Raw genomic sequence first — 24,370 nt, 5'->3', positions numbered from 1 at the left:
GGATTTCCCACCTTATTAAGCTTACACTTCCACTGTCTCAACAGTTTCAGAAAGTTTCCAAACTTAAGCCATCTTCTTATGCTTCGGTATTTCAAGAATTACCCCTTTTATTCTTCAAACATAACAAAAACCTGTGACCACTTATTTTGCTTGAAGTTCTTTCCCTTTATTTCACAACTACAGCATGTATTTTGATGCTTTTACAGTGATTATCTATCATATGAACACTCATCTCAGAACCAAGTTGATTAATACATTTCTATTAATACATGTTGTAGATCCACAGACACAAAACATTTCAGAAATAATTAAACAGAATAATACTGTGTATCCCATCAGTATTAAATGCCAAACTTCACATCATCACAGTGTGACATCTATGTAGAAAGTCTTGGGGGAAGGAGGCAGAGATCTCAAAAGCTTAACTAGATAAGCTCCTAGTGACTTACCTATTACAACAAGCTGTACAGGCCCTAATGAGCAAGGTATCCCTCTGCATAGGAATTACATGCATGAAAGTCTGCCCTGGATAATCAACAATTCAAGTAGCAGGGCAGGTGTGAAAAGGAGACAATATTGACCGCAAAGTAGGACACCTGACAGCTGAAAAGCCCAAGAGTATCTTCTTTTATTAACAACGGAGTAAAACATTGCAACAACAACTCAGTAGTTACTTATTTGGGAAGGCATTCAGTCCACCAAGTTTATAAAGGGAACACAGTTGTAGTCAGGAGTAATTTCTACATGTTTGGCTTTGTTACACAACAACAATCAGTCTGTTGCATACGCAACCCTTAAAATAAGAGTAGCTTCTGAAGAAGAGTAATCTAAAAAAACCTAAACCTGGGAGAAGAAGTGAACTATATGTGAAGCAGAGGTGCATACTTTTGCATTGCTTGAACTGGTATGAATTTGATCAAACTCACGGAATGCCAAGTCTAAGGAGAAGCTTAAGGCATAAGTTATATCTTTAGTCTGAACTAACTAATAATTCTAAAGTCAAAATAAGAGTTCTGAAAAGACGCAGTGTACTCATTTGTTGGTTATTTCTTCTGATGAATTAAAAGTTAAGTCCACTTACAAAGTGAAACTATTTCCTATTAACAATTTTCTTTAGATTAAATTTTTACTTGGTGTTTTTCAAAACCACTGTGTTAACCCAATTATTTTCACACAGTCACAGAGTCGTCAGGGTTGGAAGGGACCTCTGAAGAACACCTAGTCCAAGCCTACATTAGATCACACAGGAACACGTCCAGATTGGTTTTGAATGTCTCCAGAGAAGGAGATTATTTCATATAATTTCACTTCATTTGTTAGTATATGCAGAGTTAACTAAATAGCTTTTACAAATCTGCCTAGATGCATCAACAGAAGATCCCTAGACAGTGTTTTTTCACCTAAACCAACAGCATCTATACAGGTACCTGTAGTAGATTTTTAGTTAACTGATTTCTGCACGAAGATAAAAACTGATACTTAAATTTCTGAAGCTTATTCATGTCCCAATCTCATTAGGAAAATATGAGAAGTTGTAACTTTCCTACAATTGTTTAAATGGGCTCTTGCTCAGATGCACAGGCAGATACTCTAAGAATTCTGACTAAGGAGGGGAAACATACTTCTTCACATTTCATTAAGAGATTAGAACACCAAGATCCAACTGAAGGAACAGAACATTCAAAAGGAAGATACAAGTACTTCTACATTCTAATTTTACCAATTTCAAAGAGGTCTTACTTGAAAGCCCCATAAAGCAGCACATCTAAGTGATTTATAGCATGCTTGACACTGAAAGTTTTTCACATTGCAGAAATGAAATGCCTGGCACTAGTTGATTAGCATTTCTAGGATAAGCAGGAACATCAGTGTACTAATTGCATTTCCCTCCCCCCCCCCCCCACCCAAGGATTTTCTTACCTGCACAACAAATGTCCCCAAAACAATAGTACAGAAGATGGCGTTGTTAAAGATTCCTTCAAAAACGTTTCTTTCACCGTGAATTTTTCGGGCATTAATTTCATTAAAAAGCTGCATCATCACAAATGTATTAAAAACAATAGTGTAATGCTCTGAAGGAGGAGCATGCAGAGGTGCATTTCTTCCACTGTCGATATCAAAAATTCTCTCACCTGTGTATAAAAGGCATTTATCAGCAGCTTAATTGGTCTTTACATGCACACTACAACGAAATACTAGCTTTAACATCACATCTCTGTACAACTATTAGAAAACATTTGCAAAGCCTCAGTATTCTTACCAGCAAACAGGAGTGTGAAGACCACTACGAGTTGATAGAATGCATGACCCAAGATGTTCTTCATCATTGTACGAGAAATCAAAGGTTTGTTTCTACCATAAGGCTTTCGCAACAGAAGAGCTTCAGTGGGTGGTTCTGTTGCCAGGGCAAGAGAAGCTAATGTGTCCATTATGAGATTTACCCACAGCATCTGCACAGCTTTAAGCGGAGAATCCTATAAAGATAGATAAATAAACCCTCCAATGTAAGTGAACAAATTGCAGCTATTCAAGGCATTTATACATGAGGATATTCTGAAAAGCATTATGTTCTTTAAACCAGTATTTAACTGGAAATTTGATTTCATGAGTTAACCATTCATGTCATTTTCAGACTTTATTAGCAGAAACAATCCATCATCAGTACGTACTTGTGTTATGCATGCTCCTGTAAAAGCAACAATTACTGCTACTACATTGACAGTGAGCTGGAACTGAAGAAATTTGGAGATGCTGTCATAAACATTTCGTCCCCACATAACCGCTTTAACAATACTTGTGAAGTTGTCGTCTGTAAGGATAATATCAGAAGCTTCTTTAGCTACGTCTGTTCCAGCAATACCCTAGTAGAAAAAGAAAAACACTATGAAATATAACAGGATGCACGGACTTATTCTAATAGAAGCTATTGTTATATCCTTGGTCAGCATTCACTTTGACGCACTGTGTCTGAAGGACTGTTTTAATGTAAGCACCTGAAGTTCTACTAAATTCAGTTCTGCATGCAAGTTCTACTCAAGCATGAGAAAACGTAAAACAAGATAATGTTGTCTTTAAAATAAACACTTCAATAAAAATCCTCAAGTTGATAAAATTATCCCAAAGAAACGCTACTGAATCCTGTTCAAGTTAAAGGCCACCAGATGGTGCAATACTGCAGTTTAGTCTGTGAGCCGAGTTTGCTATAAGGATTCCAGCAGGAGGGCAATACGTCTGTTCATCACACAGTAGAATGGTGCCCATTACCAAAAACCTTTTGCAGAAGAGCACTGGCATTAAACAGTAGAATATGCAATGTCATTGCATATGACATTGCAATGAAATATGACATTCTTAAGTTTTGAACACTTGTAGTCTCTCACAGTACACAGTTAAGTTCTGTATAATACCTACTTCAAGGATATTTCTTTTCTTTCAGCAGTTCACAAACACTAACTCAACAGCAAATGTAATGATCCTTATTCTTGACACATTATTTTGCCACAGAAATGAGTCACCTGCATTTTTCATTTGTACAACTTAAAAGGTACCTCTAAATATCAGAGTAGATGGTATATTTTAAGTGCTATTTAGATAAGCAATTAGAGAAATTAGTTTCTTACACAGATGAACACAGACAGCAACTGCAGGAAACGTTTAAGTTCTGGAAGATGAAAATAAGTCTGCCTCTGACAGTGTCAATTACAGCAGCTACACAATAGCTGAAAATAGCTATTCATTAAAACAAGACCGTTACAGCCTAAAGAACATTTCATGTGTAACTGTCAAATTTCTAAGTTATGTTTTTGAAAAATGCTCCTTGAGAATGACATGAAAGCTCTTCCTCTTCCCATTTCTTCAAGATTACCATCTGAGTCAGTGCATGTGGTATAGGAGCATAGTCAGGTTTTTTTTTTCCTTCAAGTGCTTAATAATGAGAGGTTTTTAAGAGTAAAGTGACCTACCAGCACCAAACCGTACCTTTTCAGCTTAAAATAGAGGAAATGTGAGGCAAGTGGAAGTTTGAGGAATCTATGTTACAGTGTTTTGAAAGAGACAAAGAAAGCTGAAGCCTACATGCCTAAGGCATGAGTCTATCTAGTATTAGCAGTTAAAGCCAAGACTTGGTCTGGCTACCATTTGAAAAGGAAGTTGACAGTTTCAACTGAGAAAGCCAAGTAATCTAAGGAATCATCCAGATAAATGCAGATCCTACTTTGTCATAAAATGCTGTTACTTCAGTTGTACTAGACATATCTCTTAGGATAGCCTCCAAAGTAATTTTAAAAATCAATGGGCAGTCTCATTAGATTCTCCCTGTTCCTATGCATCATTTAATGGAAACCAGCTGAACAAGCTCATTCCATATTGCGTACAAGCTGTTTAAAGTCAACATAGTATGCTATTTACCATGTAAAGTAATTTTGCCTTATGTTGAACAGGTATCATCTCAGATATCTTCAGCATCAGTAATGCTATTCCTACATTTTGAAAAAGCCTGTGTAAAAAGGGTTTGGTTTGCAAGTGACTGGGGATCTGCAGTTTATAAGTTTTATTCAATAGCAAAGGCCACAAGAATGTTTTCCATCAAATGAAAATGTGGTTAAGTTGGAAGATTAAGGCAGGTGGGAAAATTAATTGGCGTTAAGTGAGATATGTTGACTCCATTACCTTATTTGTATACTAGGCTCATGAAACAACTAAGGTTGTTTAATCTTCTTTTAAGCAATTTAATAAGTTATTTTATCAAAATAGGCCTCCAAAATACTGAAGATCATAAAAAAAAAATCATACCATAGCAAATCCAACATCTGCCTTCTTCAGAGCCGGACCATCATTGGTACCATCACCAGTTACTGCTACAACTTGCCTCTGATCAAAGACAGTGCTGTCAATTATACCTAAAATAAAATGACATCTCAGTGTTCCAGTTCAAAATTGACAACCCCGCACAGACTAAACCTGAAAGAGAAACCCAGTTTTGGCTTCTTCAGAGTCATTTAAAAAAAAAAAAAAATATTGAAGGAAATAAATAAATAATAATCACAACATAGTTCTAACTTGCTTAATTTCTTAAGCAAAAAAGCCACACAATAAGATGGCAAATGAAGACACCCTCGTAGGCATTTCCCGCTGCTCAGTCCCAGATCTTTCTTCCAAAAGTGGAAAAAAAAATAAAAATCTAGCTTTGTTTAGAAGCTGAAAGAGTTTTCACTTACCTTTTACAAGAGTGTGTTTGTCAGTGGGAGAAGATCTTGCAAGAACACGAAGCTTGGGCCAAATTTTATCTATTCTCTCTTGTTCTATCTGTAAGAAGAACAGAAAAACATTGTTTATATTTTACAGACTTAGAACATCTGCTGATCTACTTTCCATAATCAGCATGCCTACCTCTCCTTTTTCATTGCGTATTCTCCTGTTAAAGTCTTTGCCCTCTAAACACAGGAAGTCTTCACCAGGATTCAGAATACCACATTTTAATGCAATAGCACGAGCTGTGTTAATGTTATCGCCGGTGACCATACGTACGGTTATACCTGCGCGTTGACACTTTCTTATTGCATCAGGTACCTGTAAGCAAAAAAAAAAAAGCAACAAACAAAAAACCCCACAGGCTCAGAGACTGTACATTAGCTGATTAAACGTAGACATGTGAGTGAAAAGAATGTTTTTGGCTCAATCCAGTGTAACTCTTACTTTAAAATCAAGACTGTTGTTACGGAACATTTTAAAAACCCACATAGCTTACCACAATTCTTCTGCTGAAAAACACACAAATGAGAATTATGGCAAAGACACTTTTTTTTGTTATGTCATGTCCCCTCCACCTACCTGCCTTCATTTTTCAAATATTTTGGTATTAAAAAACACCACAAAAGTCGTCATGACATACTGGGCTGTAATTTCAAAAGTACTGAGTACTGGCTTTTCTTTTTTGATTATGTGAAATAAACTAGAGCTCACACTTCACTACTTCACCTGTGACTTTTAGTGTGAAGTGATGATAGTGCCGATCAGACTGGAATTCCAATTACAGTAGGCATAAAAACTTTCACTATTGAAAAATACTGCCCTCTCAGACTTCAACCACAAGTTGGATGACTCCATACCTCAGTTCTCACATGACAAACTCTCCTCTCCATCAATCTCCATGAGAAGCTGGCAACAAGCATAATGGCTATTATCTTAAACAATACTCCTAACATTCCAAGTGGTAAAAAAATGGCAAGTTGTTCCATCTACTGAAACCTTGCACAGTAAGTAGCTTAAGTTATTAGTTTGTACAGAGCTTCAGTAACACAGCATAAGTGACATTAAGAAGTTTTAATCTGCTTTTATAGCTCCATTAACCTTTCCCCTCAAGAAATTAGATTTTCATTTATCAACTATGCTTAAGGCATACAACAGCAATTCATTTCCTTGTACTCGCTGCATGACAAACAACCACAGGAATCAAGATTGTTCATAACAGAATCACTGCAGTTTAGTCAGTGACCCTACCTCAGGTCTCACAGGATCTTCAATCCCAACGACAGCAATGCACGTCAGACCAGTAACAATATCATTTTCATTGTCCCATTCTGGCTCAGGTTCTCCTGCTGGGAAGTCTCTGAATGCCAGGCAGATGGTTCTGAGCCCTTCAGAAGCCATTGGCTCAATTACAGTTTTCACAATATCATCACGGTCCCTAGGTCTAAATACCTTTGGTTCTCCATTAGCACTCAGTATTTTGAAGCACCTGAAATGAAAGGTTTGAGGAGTTACCAAATTTTAACCAGAAGTTCAGCCCATTCAATGACTTATTAGTCAACTCCATTAAGTTTTATTTACTAAACTCTCTCACACACACACAAAGCCAGTAGCGGCATTTCTTAAGATAATCGTTTCCATATGCACTTCATCTCTTACCAACTGCAAAATGTACTAGCTGTAGAAAGTTAACTGGGCCACACATTCTAGGATGAAAATAATGCCCCATGAATTTAGGACAAAAACATTAGCTACCTCTGAGAAGTATCCCTTTCTCTATTGTATGTAAACAGACCAGTGTCTGTGCTGGTTGAGTCAATCAATCCAGTCTCAAGTTCAACAAAATAATCCCATCTTGTTAACAGTTATAGAAGTCTCAAAAGTACAATGTTTCAGAACATGCGTGTGGTTCTTAAACAGCTATAAGCACTAAACTTAAAGCACTAAAAGCAAACTCTGGTACCATGATGAACCAACGCTGTCCTTAAGAGTAGTAAGGATACTTGGCCCTTGCGCCCCAGTCTAAGTGCAGAGAATTCAGAGAGCATCTGGCATGGGGTTCTTAAAGTGAAGTATTAATAGAAAAACAAATACTTAAATCTGATGTAAATGTTTGGAAAAGAGAGTACATTCAACACCATGTAATCTAAAATTTCAACACATAATCTTTTAGTTATGTTTCCTCATGCCAAATATATCACTGCTTTCAGACAGCACACATACTTTACCAATATTGATGCCATGAACATAACACAACAATAGCTCACTAGTTAGAAAAATAACTTTAGTGTTGTTCATCTGCATTCTTTGCAAAGTTTGCCATAAAGCAATGCCACAAGCATTTGTTTTACAAATTAGTGCTAATGTGGCACTGAATAAAGATAATGATTTAATACTTTTTTTAAAATATCAAGTTCAGATCTGGCAGATCTGCTAGAAGTACTACTGTTACATTTAAGTATTCAGTCCAAGGGTTTAGGGAATTCCCAGATGCAATATGTATAAAAAGTTTCTACCTCAGCCAGAAAATGAAGACAAAGCAGTCACTTAAATTTTCATAGTACTCATCATAACTGTAATTTGAAGTCTTATCTGAATTTCCTGATTTTGGTTATCGGTTCAAATGTCGGCAACCACTACGGTTATCTCGTGTTACCTAAAATCATAGGGCTTGTGGTAAGTTCAAAGCATTCCAAGATTACTAAATGGAAGCCAATAATCTTTATATAAAAATTTCATTGAAACTCACTTCAAACATTTGACTTGATGGTAAGGAAAGAATAAAAATGCCCTGCTTGAAGAGGTTTACTGCATTTCTTCTACATTTATGAATGACTCATTTGGGTCTTATAAATAATTAAGTTTAAGCTTTCAGTGCTCAATAAATCATACATGTAATAATAAAGAATGAGCAGCACAACTGACAAATGAGGTTACAAGCTCTGAGATTAATTTCTAGCACTGCAGATGTAGTGGGTAAAGAAAGTGGCTTATAATGCTAAGGCTTTTTTCAAGTCCATGCATACTCTGAAACAGTTTTGGAATTACAACTATTCCAACAGCATCCAAATCAGTCTAGGTTTTCTTTCTCTTTGCCAAATGTCCTTATTATTTTTTTTCCCATCTCAGTTGTGAAGCCAAATGGATCACATGAGTCTGGGCTGAGTAAGTTTTAGCAACCTTTACGGTTCAACCGCTCAACAAGATAATAAGGTATAAAATACTTCTGATGGTAGAAGTAATACAAATATAGACACACTTACTAATTGATCTGACTTGGCTTAAAACTACCTCTGAAAAACTTCACATCTAAATCTAAGTTCCATATCAAAAGGTACAAGAGTCCTTTAAAGACTGACCTTCTGTTGTCAGCACTAAGTTGAGGACAAGGCAGATTTCATCTTTTTTCTTTAGAGAATTAGTGATTTCCTAGATAATGATCTGGGGGACTAGTAGCAAACAAGAAGTTAAATCAAACTGAATCTATGCTCTCATCTGACTAGAAATAGTCTAAGATTAGAAACAAAGCCAGACTGGCTACAACTGCTGTTCCTAGAGAACATGACACATACATCCTTGATTTCTTTCTTCACATGGTTGGGAGTTACCATGGCCTTCTTCACACTGAATGGTTTGTCCCAGTAGCGTGTAACTTCTCACTATTAGTCTAATCTCATTCTAGTAAATCCTCTATAGATGGGCAAATGAATAAGGGAGCTATTTGCTTTGTCACAAAAAAGCCTCAAGTTTCCCCATTGGCCAAGTTCAACATTCTGTTAAAATCATCAACTTGGACACCAATTTGCACAGCCTTTTGAAGCCAAAAGTAATGTTAAACGTAATCACTTCTCCAAGGCACAAGTCCTTCTTGGAATTTAGGCGTATCAACTGTTGGGACTTTACTGAAAAATCAGCGAGTGTTTTGACCAACCACACCTAAAACTGTAATAGTTTAACTAGAAAACAGATCAATTCATAAACACTTTCCTGTATCAGAGCAGAGTTGACAAGATAAAATTAATCATGACCCACTCTTTTTTGGTGGGGTGTAAGAATTACAGTAACTGAAACGCTAATTGCCCATCTTACTGTACAATGTCAAACAACTTAAGGCGACAAGCTGAGAAGCTGACTGCAACCACAAGAGTATAGGACTGCTGCACTCAGAACAGGGTGACAAATATTTTTGCAGTGTCAAATATTTTGGCAGAAATATTTAGCACTTCATTCTTCTGACCTATCGCAACATTTAACCAAATGTAAGTGCTGAAGTACGATAATAGTTGTTCTTACTTTTTAAGAACTATCTCAGAGGCACCTTTACTGAATATCCGGAAACTGCCATCAGAGTTTTTTAATACAGTACTCATGGATTTTCTAACAGAATTGAAGGTGTACACTTTGTACAAATCCTCTTCTGGTATCTCATTTCTTACATCCTGATAGTCACGTTTTAAATCCAAGAGCAATCCCAGCAAGGCACATTCAGTTTTATTTCCAACATGACGTGGTAGGCCACCTTCTTTTTCAGGAGGCTGCAAGAAGAACAAGAAGTTTTGCTGATTACGTTAACTTACGAACAACTGACGTACGGCATTTAGAAAACAGGAAGCTAAGGCCAAGCTTAGCTCTGGGATGGAGAAGTTTCACTTTTTCAATAATTACTCTCTAAATTCCTTAAAGTCATGAGCCAAAGTGTCAGCTTACAAAAGCTGCTGGCTTTTAAAAGTAACTTCTGTACCTATTCAGGATCTTTCAGTCCCTTTCTCAGACTCAAAAATGACCCATTAAGTTTGTATCAAATCTCAACAATACCCTTCCATTTTCCTGGCATTTTCCATTGCTTGAAATATCTGATCAACTGAGTGTAGTTCCTAAATAATTATATGCACTTTTAAAATCCAAAATAAGTTTAAGTAAACTGATTTAAGAAAGCTAAATGACATTATTTCTGCTAAAATATCCTCTCCTGTCCTAACTTTTCCTCAACAGCTTAGACAGCAATCAAATCACCTGTTAGCATTCTACTGAATAAACCAAGTCTTTAAGCATCTTAAGTCTCACTACAAGTTCTGTTTTCCAGGCCATGGCCTCTCTAACTGGAAAGAGTTCAGAAAAAAGTTTCCAACCCTTTAATACCAGAAGAAGTTTCTTATCTCAGCAATGTGGAATATTTATCTCAAGATATTTTAGAGCTTTTATAGCTATAACATTGCAGTGTAGTTGGTAGAAAAAACAGACAGAAGCACTTACTCAGCCTGACACGTCTCTAACAGCTAGAGCTGAGCTATACTAATCATAAGTCAGTAATCCATTCTCATCATTCAGAGCTGCAAGACCTTGGATTTGGCTGTGCTGATTACTCACACTTTCAATATGTTCACTTTAATGTGCACTTCAAGATGCCCAGTTCTGGCTCCTCAGTAAAAGAGACATGAGCATCCCAGCCATAGGCCACAAAGATGATAAAGGGGCTGGAGCACCTGACCTATGAGGAGAGACGGAGAGCTGGGACTGCTCGGCCTCAGGAGGAAACTTGCCAGTGTGTATCAAATGACTGCATGGGGCAGGTAGGTGGAGCAATGGTGAAGACTGCCAAAGCCAGGCTTTTTAGTGGTACTCAGTGAGAGGACAACAAACAATGGGTACAAACCAAAACTCCATTCCATTTGCACATAAGGAAACACTCGACCAGGTTGCCCAGAGGATGCAGAGTCTCCATCCATTGTCATACTTAAAATCTGACTGAACACATAGTAACATGCTCTAGCTGACCCTGCTTTGAGCAGGCGAGATGAACCAGAGGATGTCAAGAGGTCCCTTTGAGCCCTCTGTGATTCTGTAAAACAGACTACATTGGGTATGATTTGTTTAAAACTGCAGTAGTGAGGGACCTGGTCAGTTTATATGCAGCTACTTTTCCTTCTTTCTATAAAACAATTTTTAGAAAATATACCATGAAACTATTCATGTGCTATAACTCATTAGTAGTATTTCAGTCTTGTTTCAGAGAACTCGGTATTGGTGATCTTGGTATGTGCCATCTCAAGTACTGCTACTGGGGAAATTCTTGCAGAGGTACCATCTTTATTGGCTGAAAAGTAGCTTTTGCACTGGGTTTTTACTGCTACTCCTGTACAAAGCATTCATAGTGGTGGCTTCTACTAATTCTCGAAATACTAATCTGTTTATTTTTTAACTAAATCCTAATTATTATTTTTGCTGCCTTGATGAATGTAAGTTATGCAGTATGTCGGAATAACTATAGCAAGAAGCTATGTTTGGAGTTGCAGAAAATGATGCACACAAAAGTGCTAAATAATCTAGTATTTGTAATGTGTAACCATTAATTATTTTTTATTTCAAAGTAATTCCAAAGTCTCAAACAAGGTATGAGCAAAGATTTTACCATTCTATAGCCTACAAACTCATACAACAGTATCTGGAATAAAAATCCATCAAAATCCTCACCAGTACTTGCATTTTCTCAGTCCATTCTAGCTCATGTTATGCTACTCTTACATGTTTACTCTGAAGTAGCACTTAATATCGAGTCAAGGTCCAAGTAAACAGCCCCACTTACAAAAACAAATTTAGACACAAGTGTGAACTTAAAGGAAGTTATCTTCCTGAGATAGTTATCTTTGAATTTTCAGTTCAAACTGAAGTAGGCTATTTTTGAAATTTAGTATCTAATTAATAGTTGAGTAATTTACAGCAGGTACAAAATACCTTAACACTGCATTTTGCCACACACTTAGACTTAACTGCCTACCATGAGGCCACCAGAAAATTTGCATCTTGTGAGGAAATTGTTTAGTTACCTTGACTAGAATGAAGAAATCCACTTACCAGTATTTTGGAAGTGTAAGCACAATTAACAGAAATTCCTGTCACAAGGTAAGCCATGGTTTTCTCTGGAATAGCTTCTGGTTCTGGAATTTTTTTATAATGTTTTTCATTGATGTAGGCTTGGACAACTGTCATTCTGTTCATGGTCAATGTTCCTGTTTTATCTGAGCAAATAGCTGTTGCATTGCCCATTGTTTCACATGCATCCAGATGTCTCACCAAGTTATTATCTCTCATCATTTTCTATGGAAACAAAAGCAGTCAACAGCCATAGCCATTACTTCACATCTCAGAAATTCTCAGTTAGGGTGTCCAGTCTTACACAGTGGTTTCAGAGGACACTCAGCCTTTAAGTTATCTCACATCTTACAGAGAAAGATTTTGTAGTTGCCACTAGGATTCCTTTAAATCTATAATGTCACAGCAAGTTTCATTTTTAGTAAGATTCATAAATGCTGCCTTACTCTCCTGTATCTGCATGTCATGCTGACTACTGATACTAGTCAGATTGTTACGAGTAAACAGTCCATGATAATATTTAGAAATAGAGGAGAGGTAGAGACTGAGCTTTAACAGATACAATATTAAAGTAAGTCTTTCTGCTTACAAGAAAGATCAAGCTATGTTACAAGCTTATCTGAACATCAGATGTTATATACTTCAAAGATGCTAGACCAGACTTAAAATCATACAAACTGAGAACTATGTTTCAGCTATGATAGTGAGGACTACACAAAATTCACAGGTCAAATATTCCTTACAATTCTTTACTTAACAGGTTTGGATATATTTTAACCTTGAAGAGGCAGAGTAACTTCGAATGATACAATACTAAAGCCACTAGTAGTTAGTACTGTAAATTATTAAGTCTAAACTGCCTTTACAATTAGAAGTTCAGATCAATAACCAATCCCAGCATGCTGAAGCAATACGTAAATTAGAAGAACAAAGAACATGAGCTAAAAAATGCACTTTATAATAAACAGAAAGCTAGATGTTGTACAATACTTAGTCCTCAAGGAGAATCTGGAAACTTCTGTACCAGTTGCTTACCCCCATTAATTAGGCAGAAGTTCAAGTTTACAGAAGTTTGTTATTTACAGACTCTAACATCTGTTTATTTCAAACAAGTGCTACAATGTTATGAGCTAAAGGCATAGATCTTTAGCTGCTGAGAACAGGCTGTCACTGCTGTCTGTTCATTTTCATGCGTGTTCAGAGATTAATAAAAATACTAGCACAGATTTCTCAAGCAGTTCAGGGAAACAAGAAAAGTTTCTCCCCAAGGTGTTAGGTGTACGTGATGCAGCATATCTCAACCGAGATTTTACAGCTGATGTATACACCCTGAATGATGATCAATATACATCTGTTCCCCATCTATCCACTTACCTTAACTGAGTAAGCCAGAGATATAGTGACTGCAAGGGGAAGACCTTCTGGTACTGCCACCACCAAGACTGTAACTCCAATAATGAAGAACTTCACAAAATACTGAATATAAATGGGCGTACATTCAGCAAGCCAAGGTCTCTTCTGAACCCAGAAGGTATCAATTACAAAATATAACACAAGGATAATGACTGTGATTGCAGACATCAATAAACCTTGTTAGAAAGAAAAGAAAGAGTTTTCAGAAATTATCTCAAATATTTGGCAATACAGACTGTGGATAAGTCAAGTGCAAATACTTTTGCCTTTATAGAAGTTAGTAAGTTAGTTTATAGTTAACATTTTAAACAGGCAAGCCAGGAAACATTGAGGTAGTTCTCAAAGATGTTTCAACTTCCAATGCAAGTATTTCTACAGTCATTTCACCTAGAAGTCTCTAATGAATTTTTTTTTCTTTCTATTTATTTGAAAAGTGTAAATCTAATTACAAACAGGAAAGACAAATATGTAAAGTCAATTGACTGCACAGAGTAAGAACCAAAATAGTTCAGCAGGCCTTCAGTGATTGTACTGCTGACATACTCAGCAGAGAAAAGCTGCAGATGGTCTTTACCCTGCCTCCTGCTGAAGGTGGGATTTCATGCGGCAGGTAAGCAGTGAGTAACTGGGAAGACAAATCAGAACTGCTATTAGCAAGCTGAGTATCACATTTAAAACACCACAGGAAAACAGTGAATGAAAATGGACCTGGCTGGAAAACAGAAACAGAAGTCACTGAAGTGTCACCTCCTTACAGAAAGATGCTTCAGTGTGCACTGTCCCAAAGCAGTAGGACCAAAAAATGCATGCATGAAGTAGATGAACATTAAAGGTGCGTGGGGAATTACAAGTCAAAAGGTGCATAAAAAGGGGAAAAAAAAAAAAAAAAAGCAGCTCTAAAAGGTGTGAAAAAAATATTTGATAAGAATAGTAATTTACACTAAACATGCCACAGAAGCTTTATTCAACATTTGTTAGTACAAGTTTCTCTGAAAATAAGCATTGCTATACATAACTATGCAGTACTAAAGTTTGTTTTGTCCTCACACCATAACTGTCTTATGACATACGTGCTGATGTCGGCCCTTTTTGAGCTGCAGGCTAGACTACAAGACTTCCAGAAGTTCCTTCTAGCCTAAATCTTTCAACAAATCTACACGAGCCAAAGTAAATCCTGAAATGTTTGACTTAAACCTCTACAAACTAGATAACATAACCTAAAATTTACACTGAACTTCATTGTTGTTTTAGTCTGCTTTCAAGAAGCAACAGTTTATCCAATTTTTTGACAAGACAGCTGAATGAATATTAGCTGGTAGAAGTGTAAGAGAAGCTAAAGGACAGTAGAAAGTCTATCAAAGTGTTACACATCAGCAAGGCATAAGTTAAGAAGAAATTTCTAAGTCTCTGGAAGTATCAGTGATGAACTGGTTGACCCTACCACATTTCCCAGACTTAAGCCAGTTTATAGTTCTCTAGGTACATAACTAAATGCCTCATCTTATCTAAAAATATCTTTTGCAACAGTTGCCCCATGCTATGAAGTTATAATTTTCTCTCCCAGACACTCTGAAGCCTTAATCTATTTAAATAAAGGAAAAAATAAAAGCCATCCATGTGACACAGTCTGAAAATCCATCAGCACACTCAGGAATAATTGCATACTTGTGTGCATTGGAATTTTACACTTAAAATAATCAAAGTGGTTGAGGCTATTTACTTAAGTTGTCCCTTTACAAATTATGCATGTCCCAACTTTATTCAAACATGTGATACCAGTGTAAGGGGGTACTGATGTATCATACCTGCTTTGCCAATCTGAACCGCAAGCTTTGTAAGTTTGCCTTGGAGAACAGACTTTTCTTTCTTTGGCAAATTGGATCTCTTCTTATCTTTCTCATCTCCATCCCCACCATCTTCACTCTTCAGTGGTTGCATTTCCATGGCTGCACCATCCTGGGCTTTAGCTAGAAATTAAGATACAATAAAATTTAGCAATTCAGGAGTCCCCCAAATCAATTCTACCTGAAAATTTACTAACACCAGCCTCCGCTAAACACCAGTACTGCGCAGTAACTTCTATCCATAGATGTCATACAGCACATGGATGTTTAAATAAGTGTATTGGGTGTAGGTGCCCAGAGGCTGGCATAAGGGGAGCTGCAGCCCATGGAGAAGACCACAGTGGCCTCCTGCAGCCCATGGAGGACCAGAACATAGCAGATATTCATACTGCAGCCTATGAAGGACCACATGCTACAGAAGGATGAATGTGCCCTGAAAAAAATCTGTAGCCTGTAAAAGGCCTGTATCAGAGCTGGCTTCTGGCAGGAGCTGTGGCCTGTGGGAGACCCACACTTGTACAGTCTGCACCTGAAGGACTGCACCCTTGGGGAAGGACCCCCAGATCCTTGGAGAAGCTCATGAAGGACTGTATCCTGTGGGAGAGCCCCCATGATGGAGCAGGGAAAGAGCATGAGGAGGAAGGAGCAGCAAAGACAAAAGTTATGATCTGACAAAAAAATCCCATGCTCCATCCCTCTATACACCTCAGAGGGAGGAGGTAGAGGATTCAGGAGTGAAGCTGTATCTGGAAGGATGGGGTGTGGGGGAGGAAAGTGGTTTTAGTTGTTTTTGTTTCTCACTGTTCTGCTCTATTTTTAATTGGCAATAAATTAATCTTCCCCAAGTTGATTCCTCAATCAGTTCCTCAATTTGGAGTTTGTTTCACCCATGAAGATAACTGGTAAGTTGTCTCCTTATCCTTATCTCAACCCACAAGCTTTTAATTTTATTTTCTGCTCTGTCCAGCTGAGGAGGAGGAGCGAGAGCTGCCAGGTGGGTATCGCAGTGAGCCAAGGTTAGCTGACCTCAACAATATAGCTTGAAAATCATTGATGAAGTTTACTTTTGTACTATCTAGCTATTTTGAGACTGCCAAGTTCCTTTAAGCATTTGTTTTGTGCAGATTCACTCATGCCATATTTAGCATAACCACTTTGGACCCAAGTATTCAATATGCATTTTCATATATATTCATTACATACTCAGAAAATAAGGACTTGCAAGAAAGGATCAGAGAATCTGCATTTACCTTTGTTCCGGTTTTCAAGAGCTCCATCTTGTTTTTTGCCTGTTGGAGAGGGGAAAAAGTTGTGTTTTAAACTGGCTGTCCAGAGTTCATTTCCTTGTTTACATTTATATAGAATACACACACTAACATATGCTGAAACAAGCAACTGCATTTTTTTAAAAAGTGTAGAACAGACTGGAGACAGAGGATTGACATAAATGAGGCTTTAAAAATACAGACTTACAGAAACAGCTCACATAGATAACTTTTTTTTTTTTTACTTGACTTTTCCCATACAGACTGCTGCAGCACCATAATGCTGCTGCCATAGTTAAGGCAAATTACCGATAGAGACATTTATTACTTGTGAGTAAAGCTTTTAAAAGGCTTGCCTAAAGATTTTCCTAGGAAACAAAATTGTGACATCAAAGTGATTCTGATGGCCTCAGTCTTGCTCTCTGTTCTTCCAACATTTGGCAACTGTAGCTGACTACTACTGTAAATGAACTGGAGTATCTCACTTCCAGAATTAGTGCTTTTGTACAACACTGCAGAAGCTACTCTAGTACATAATATTCATAAATCCACACCAAAGCTTAATGAAGGTACAGCGCTGGATTACTGGATCTATGCTAACCCTATTTACGCAAGCATGGCCATAATCTGCTGGCAACGTACCAATATGACACCACTAAGAGAACAGCTCATGTTCATAATAAAGTATCACTCCTACCTCTATTCTGAAATGGAGTTCAGCAAGAGATCATTAAGGAGGACAGTGAAATAGTGAAAGAAATGAAAGAATGAAACATTAAAGGTAACTAGAAGACTGACACAGCCTGTGTAGCTTATTAAGTCCAGGGGGCATGCTACCTTTGCTGTTTCAGTTTTCAGATAGAAGGGTTTTAGATACTACCTTGGCAAGTGACAAACTTTACCTTAAGTAGAGAAAGCAAGGGTTACAATTACTATTTGTAATAACCTGAAATGAAACCACAAAAATGAGGAACTTAGAACAAAACTCAGACTTTTTCAGTCTCACAGGTGAATCACTAAGTCTTCAGACTTAGGTTATGTAGACTGAAACACATGAGTACTCAGGTAGAAGAAAATCAAATTATCAAGCAGCCTGTCTGGCATACCATTTAATAATGTAGACATAGCCTAATTCATATACATAACATTTTCCCTCAGGCGGTTGAGAAGGGGTGGGGAAAAAGCAGCATGTTCACCTTCTCCAGAAGGTGCCACTTCAGATTGCTTAAGAACTCACCACTGTCTGCTAATCTAGTATTTGTTATTTCCTAGTTCTCCTCTCACTCTTACAAAAGCAAAATTCTACACTTGAGTTACTTCTAACTCCTTGCACATATATTTGCTTTCGCTCTGAACCAAGCCATACACAGCCAACTAAAAATAGCAACTTTAATCTCCTTAACACTCACAGAGAAGCTAATTTAGTTTAACCTGCGTTTTACCAAGGAGAATCTTATCAGGCATTTAACTTTAGGGAAAGAGGAAGTTGCCTATCTTGGGAGACAAAAATCCCAGAAGTGTTCGAGCCTCAGGATACACTAAAACACTACATGTCAAAAGACTTCTGCTTCTATAAGCAGACACTGCCAGAATATTAATAAAAGTTATGATCTTCTCCATATGTCCCACAGCAGCTGGTCCTGTTGTTTGCTTCCTTCTCCTACCTCTGTAACTGAAAGAACAAAAGATGGAAACTGTTCCACACTAATCCTTCCAAGTGTTCCAGGTCAACTTTTACTCTTCACTACCCCACTTCAGCTCAAAACTAATTTTGAACTTTCAATTCCTCTTGTAAAAGTTCTTCTAACTTACTTCTGAATAAACTTACTTCTGAATAAACTTACTACTTAAAGTTTCAAGAAGGTTCAGAATTTGTGCATTAGGACATGAAGACAAAAAGCACAGTTCAGTCCTATTCCTGTACAGAGCACTCATTTCAACAATTGCCTCTTTAGTTGAAGGCACTGAGATTCCTAAGCACAATTCTTTCTGCCTTTCCACCACTGTTTAGTATTCCTCTGATGAAACAGTGTATCTTCTGCCAAGAATCCTCAGGCGCTGTCCCATCCAGTAGACCTCACAACAGTTTCTACAAAAATTTTTGCTGTAGAGAAACTCAGTCCTGAACATACCTTGTGAGAGAGCTAGTATCAAAACAATACTGCTTAACACTTCTAAGCTTTGATTCTCAGGATAAAGGCTACGGCTTAGATAAGTGACCTTATAATTTTAGCTACTGAGCAAGTCCTTCAGAATAAGGTAGATATAAGCCCATTTCACTCTTTGCAGAAGGCCTCCAAAATGCTCTGGGGTTACAAGCTGTCAAAAAGTAAGGTTTACAGAAGAGTGCTGCTACGGATTCACCTCATGTATATATTTTAGCATTCAGAGCTTCAGCTCTGGAAGAAAAGGAGTGGCAGAAGCAGCTGTCTGTTCCCCTTTATAAAGATCAGTTCCGTATGTTTCAGATAGCCACAAACTCTGCAGTACCACTGATACAAGCTTTCACCCTTGGACAGTCATAGAACCGGAGTTCCATCTGTTAAAAGCTAAACTAGATACTTACCAAGTGATTGGTAAGAACCTGTTTGCCATAAACAAATATTTGCTATTAGACATGATTGTATTTCGAAGTTACACAAGATGGAAGTTAACAATTTATACATGATATGGCTGGTTAGGAGTTGTAAACTTTCAAACCTCTAATTGATCAATGAGATCTGAAATTGAATAAAAAATCCATATGACTAGAATTAGTAGAAGTGGTGTCCTCAGGTCACTAGACCTGAGGGGTTTTGTTGCCATGAAAACTACTGAAAGTAGGAGGTTTTAAAAAAAGATTTCTGGCTTAAGATTAGAAAATATTTTTTATCCAGTAACATACTGGAGTTCACCCCTCCCTCCCCAGGGATTTAAGATGATTATGCTTACTTTTCTTATCCTTCTTCTCTTTTTCCTTTTCCTCTTCATCTCCTCCAGCCCCAAGTAAGGTGAAGATGATTCCTGTCTGAGAGTTCACACCTACAGCAGTAACTACCATTCTTCCAGAGCCTTCCATCACATGTGTACCTGAAAGATTGAATCAGGTTTTCCACTCAGACTTGAGCAGTTATATGGCAGAGGACAAAGGAAAGGAGTTCTCAAACTTCACATTGACAAAACTGTAGGACTTGTATATATATACCACTGTGTTCCCCTAGAGCTTTAATTGTCAAACTATCTGGAAAATAAAAGCAAAAGCAACAACATAAAATGTTTATCAGTTTTAAGAGTCTGCTCACTTTGACAAAGTTTTGCAATAGTTGCACTGTTCTTACATGCTTTTAGCAGTCAGCCTAGATAAGGCCCAGTTTGCCAGATTTTAACCTCAAAATTTTTAATAACCAGTTCATCCCCAGAAACAAAACACTTTCTTCAAGAGTTGTCAAATGTTACACACCTGACAGCATCATAGGATCTCTGTCCAGAGATTTCTTCACATGATCAGATTCTCCAGTCAGTGAACTTTCATCAATTTTGAGGTCATTTCCTTGAATGAGTACACCATCGGCCGGTAAAAGATCACCTACGAGAGATCACTGGGTATGTTGACTGCAGTTCCTTTTTTAAAAATAAAAGAAAGTTCAACTTTTAAAATATGGTTACCATATTTCACTTGTGCAATATCTCCAACAATTATGTCAGCTACTGGTATTTGGATGACTTGGCCACCTCTGATGACTGTGAATTTCTGTTCTTGTTCAATACGGCTCTGCAATCCCCGAAATTGTTTCTCTTTACTCCAGTCATTGAAAGCTGTTACTAATACCACACAAACTACAGATAGGAGGATTGCTGCTCCTTCAATCCAACCTGCTTCAGATTCATCCTCTTCTTCACCAACATTTACTGATCCACATACTGTAGAAAACAGGTTTTAGATTTAGGAAATTTCACAGATAGTTATATTTCAACAACAAAAAAGTTTTGCCAAACAGAAGAAACTACTAATACTTGATAAACGTTCTCTCTACTAGTCTCCTTTGCAATTTTAGATTTTCAGTAAGGGTAACACACAAAGATACTAAAGAACCTGGCAGATAGAGCAGCTCAAGGAAGTTAAACCACCTAGAATTTACATTTCTTAGTATGTGAACATAAGAGAAGTTCATATTGAAAGTTACCTGTCCTTATTGTCTCATTAAATGACGGTATAAGAATGCCAGAGTAGACAGTTAACCACCTTCTGCTTTCTCAACATTTCCCACTTTTACCTTAACAAGCCAGATATCATTGCAAAAACTCAGTTCAATGAAGGCCAGACCCCATCATCTCCCATTTAGAAGTATAAATATAGCTTCATTTCTTAAATTGGAAAGTTACCAGTGTCATATTGCAAATCAAGGAAAATTTAAAACTTGCTGACTCCCAAAGAAAGCACATGACCACAAATTATAAATTGCTTTAATATTTAAGGCAAAGCTAAAAAAAAAAACACTTGTACAGAAACATGGCTGGATCTAAGACAAGTCCTTGCTCATGCTGCTTGCACTTCACTTTTGGTATTATTTTGGTCAGAATCACAGCAAAGCCTGTCCAGGGAAATCTCACCTTTGCCCTTTCCAGGTAAGCCAGAGGTTTAGGAGCGTTCTCTCAATAAGGAACAATAAGCTGCTTTTCCACTGACTTACTGTCTCCCATCAGCTTTACAGTATAAGCACGTAGGACCAGGAAAGTCAGTAGTACAATACAGGTAGATATCTACTTTTTTTAAAAAAAGTTTACTTACATGATTCATTTCCTCCTGGAGGCTGGTAAAAAGAAAGGCCCAAGGATACTACGGCGGCAATTTCTAATATAATTAGTGTAACGTCCTGTAGAGCTTCCCATACTAACTGAAGAAATGTTTTTGGCTTTTTAGGAGGTATAAAGTTCTTCCCGAAAACTGCTTCTCTCCTTTCTATATCTGCTGGATTTCCACTTAAACCTATTTAATAATAAGACAAAGTTAATGATGCTTACTTGCATTTTGCCCCCACATTAGAAGTGATTGAGGTTTCACATTCATGGAGTCAAGTCTCACTCCACATGTCGGTAACAATACTGAAAAGCCACATCTCAAATAATTACACAGGCTTTATCCTTAAAACAGAGCCACTCTAGAAAAACAGCTGTATTTTATAATTCACACTTTACCAATATAAAGTAAGCTGACAGTCTACCTACTTGCAATTAAGATCACATAGCAACAGAGTAATAACAACAGGCATACCTTCATACAAAGTAAACAAGTTTGCAAAACAAGATCATTAATAGTTATTACTATCAAAACTGAGCAGCAGCTTTAGTAAGACCACAGCCTATGAAGTCTGCTTTGACTTCCACTGTAGGTATTCTGTATTCAGATAAAACATCCTAGGATCTGACAATTAATGTAACATTTATAACACAATATTTAATATAGTTATTAGTATAAAGATACTGTGAATATAGTATTTGTGTATTACTTAATTATGATGGCAAATACTATTAAGAGCTGGTGAAGCTGTCCAGGCATCATGTGGAGAGAGGCAAACACTTAATGATGCGGCTTCTGTCTAGGTAGCAGTTGTTTGCTCTTCCAAAGCTTCACTTGCTTTCCATCTCCTATCTCCTCTCACACAGAGCGAACCCCTATCAGACACTGTGCAGGGTCTGACAGCTCAGTTCACTATCTATCATCTTTGTTATATGGCGTATTTCTTGCAGAGTCCTTTGCTCTGACTCAACTCTTGTACCATCCTTAAGGAAGACTTAACAGGCAAGAGTGAGGGGCCTTCATGAGAAGGCGCTGCATGCTTTAAGAGCTAGCTAAGTCCTTAAAAATAAAGGAATACCAAGTATATTCAGTACAAGGTCACGCACTCAAGGTCTTCTGTAAGTATACCTCCTGTTTACTTCTTCAGCAGTTTCCAGCTGCCTAACCCACCACTCAGCATTTAAGCCACTAGTTCATTTTGCAAGGCAAAATGGCCAAACATCCAGCTGTGTTCAGAGCAAAAGACTGGATACTTCAACCATATTCGTCCCCAAGGTTATGATCAGCACCTGCTTAAAGGCAACAATTTTCCTACTAGCAGATTTTTTTTTAGTAGTTAAACCAACTGCTTAGTTATATCAAGGCAGTGCAAACATGCCAGGCAATCAGTAAGAACAGTGGCCACTGCAACTGGCTTTCACAGTAAGTGGGGTATTTAACACCTCTAACAGACATTTCCTAGAACCATCACATAAGTCAAGATGCTTTGCAAAGACTACTGAACAGCAAACCTCAGTTTTAAATGCTAATAACTGCTATGTAATCACTTAACTGAAAAGCAAAATATGATGTGCATATCTTTTCAAGAGTGAAATGGATTAAACATACTCTTAGTGTATATAATAAATTAGATTTATTCTGACATCCAGATTCACCTTGAATACACAGCTTTGGAGGTTTAATGCAAAGAAACAATTTTCCTGGTTAGCCATAACACTACATTTCTTGATGTTCAAGCTTTGGGGTGCTTACTTTCACTCTCAAAGAGCACATCAAGCTATATGAGAGGAACTGGAGAAACTCAGGAGAGCTTGGCCATTCCAGAAGGCTGGATCATATTGCTAGTTTTCAAAAGATACCATTTCTCTCTTCCTTTACACATGTCAGCTTGGAAGATTATTTACATGTCAATGGCACCACTTTCCTCCTCCCTTCACAGGATACCAGGATGCAGGACATCAAAAGTATATAGCAAAGGTCTTGGAAGACTGCAAAGTTTTTTCCAATAAGGCTATATAAAGTCAAGCTACTATAAGAACCACTTAGTGAAGATCAGTAAATAAGCCCAGCAAAGACAAAAAGCATTTTTATCTTTAGTATTTGCCATAACACACCATGCACCCTTACTAAACTTGCTATATTTGCCACACTGCTGGTAATTTCACAGTTCACAGTCTACAGTATGAGATTGATACCACTGTCATTGTATTGCTCATTATGATTCTTAACTAGGGTAATTTATGTTATCTGGCATTACATTTGAAAAATATTATGCAAGGCACTAGTTAAAGCTCCATATATAGATCTTACTAGAAATCTAGAAGCTACTAGACAACTCAAAATCATGTAGATCTGTGGAAATATCGATGGTGGTCCATCCCCCCAGAATACAATAAGAACTTTTGCTACTACAGATGTCAAACATTCACACTTGCATACACTAGTAGACATGTAAAAGACATAAACATTAAGTACTAAGCAGTAAAGTCTGCTTAGTGTCTTTTTTTCTTTTTTTTTTTAAGTAATACTGGTGAAGGACAGTTACCATTTCTCACTTCAAATCAGGTAGGTCTGATCAATATTTTGCCTGAAAACAGGCATCGCCTTACATTGTCAACAACTTCAAAGCAACAAATGACACAAGCCGAACTTATCCATTGTGTAGTATTTCAGAACTATCTGTACTTTGCTGTGAAGCTCCTGGTAATTACACAAATCAGCATTTCATATTATAACTAAAGCTTCTGAATAGGATGAAGTGTCATAGGGCCTTCCAGCTATACACGAGATTTGAGAGTTCCAACTAGTGTAACACACAGCAGTTTGCTGTGTAGATCTTGCCTAGATTTTCTCCGTTACAAATGTCTTAATACCTACACTTACAGCTTGAATTTGACAAAAGAGACAGTTTTACTTTAACAAGAGCTCTCCAGTACTACCTCTGAGAAATTTAT

General features: G+C 37.3%; 1 protein-coding gene across 12 annotated transcripts in view; it reads right to left on the bottom strand.

The window, feature by feature from the left end:
* The window catches only part of ATP2B1 (ATPase plasma membrane Ca2+ transporting 1), a 62,652-nt gene that overhangs the window by 8,272 nt on the left and 30,010 nt on the right, over positions 1-24,370 (bottom strand). For 11 of the 12 annotated variants that reach the window (XM_051615041.1, XM_051615055.1, XM_051615108.1 and 8 more), the window contains 16 exons: positions 21,408-21,605; positions 20,285-20,539; positions 20,079-20,204; positions 19,571-19,708; positions 16,625-16,663; positions 15,336-15,497; positions 13,492-13,706; positions 12,100-12,342; positions 9,541-9,782; positions 6,499-6,736; positions 5,389-5,568; positions 5,217-5,304; positions 4,792-4,898; positions 2,670-2,861; positions 2,261-2,474; positions 1,921-2,132 (listed from right to left, as the gene is read on the bottom strand). In XM_051615041.1, coding sequence (XP_051471001.1) covers positions 1,921-2,132; positions 2,261-2,474; positions 2,670-2,861; positions 4,792-4,898; positions 5,217-5,304; positions 5,389-5,568; positions 6,499-6,736; positions 9,541-9,782; positions 12,100-12,342; positions 13,492-13,706; positions 15,336-15,497; positions 16,625-16,663; positions 19,571-19,708; positions 20,079-20,204; positions 20,285-20,539; positions 21,408-21,605 — 2,849 coding nt within the window. The remainder of the gene's footprint in view (positions 1-1,920; positions 2,133-2,260; positions 2,475-2,669; positions 2,862-4,791; positions 4,899-5,216; positions 5,305-5,388; positions 5,569-6,498; positions 6,737-9,540; positions 9,783-12,099; positions 12,343-13,491; positions 13,707-15,335; positions 15,498-16,624; positions 16,664-19,570; positions 19,709-20,078; positions 20,205-20,284; positions 20,540-21,407; positions 21,606-24,370) is intronic. The other variant, XM_051615093.1, reaches the window with a different exon arrangement.

Source organism: Apus apus, chromosome 1 (genome assembly GCF_020740795.1).
Source record: "Apus apus isolate bApuApu2 chromosome 1, bApuApu2.pri.cur, whole genome shotgun sequence".
Lineage (NCBI taxonomy): Eukaryota > Metazoa > Chordata > Aves > Apodiformes > Apodidae > Apus > Apus apus.
The sequence above is the reverse complement of the archived record's forward strand: the minus strand, read 5'-3'. Positions and strand labels throughout refer to the sequence as shown.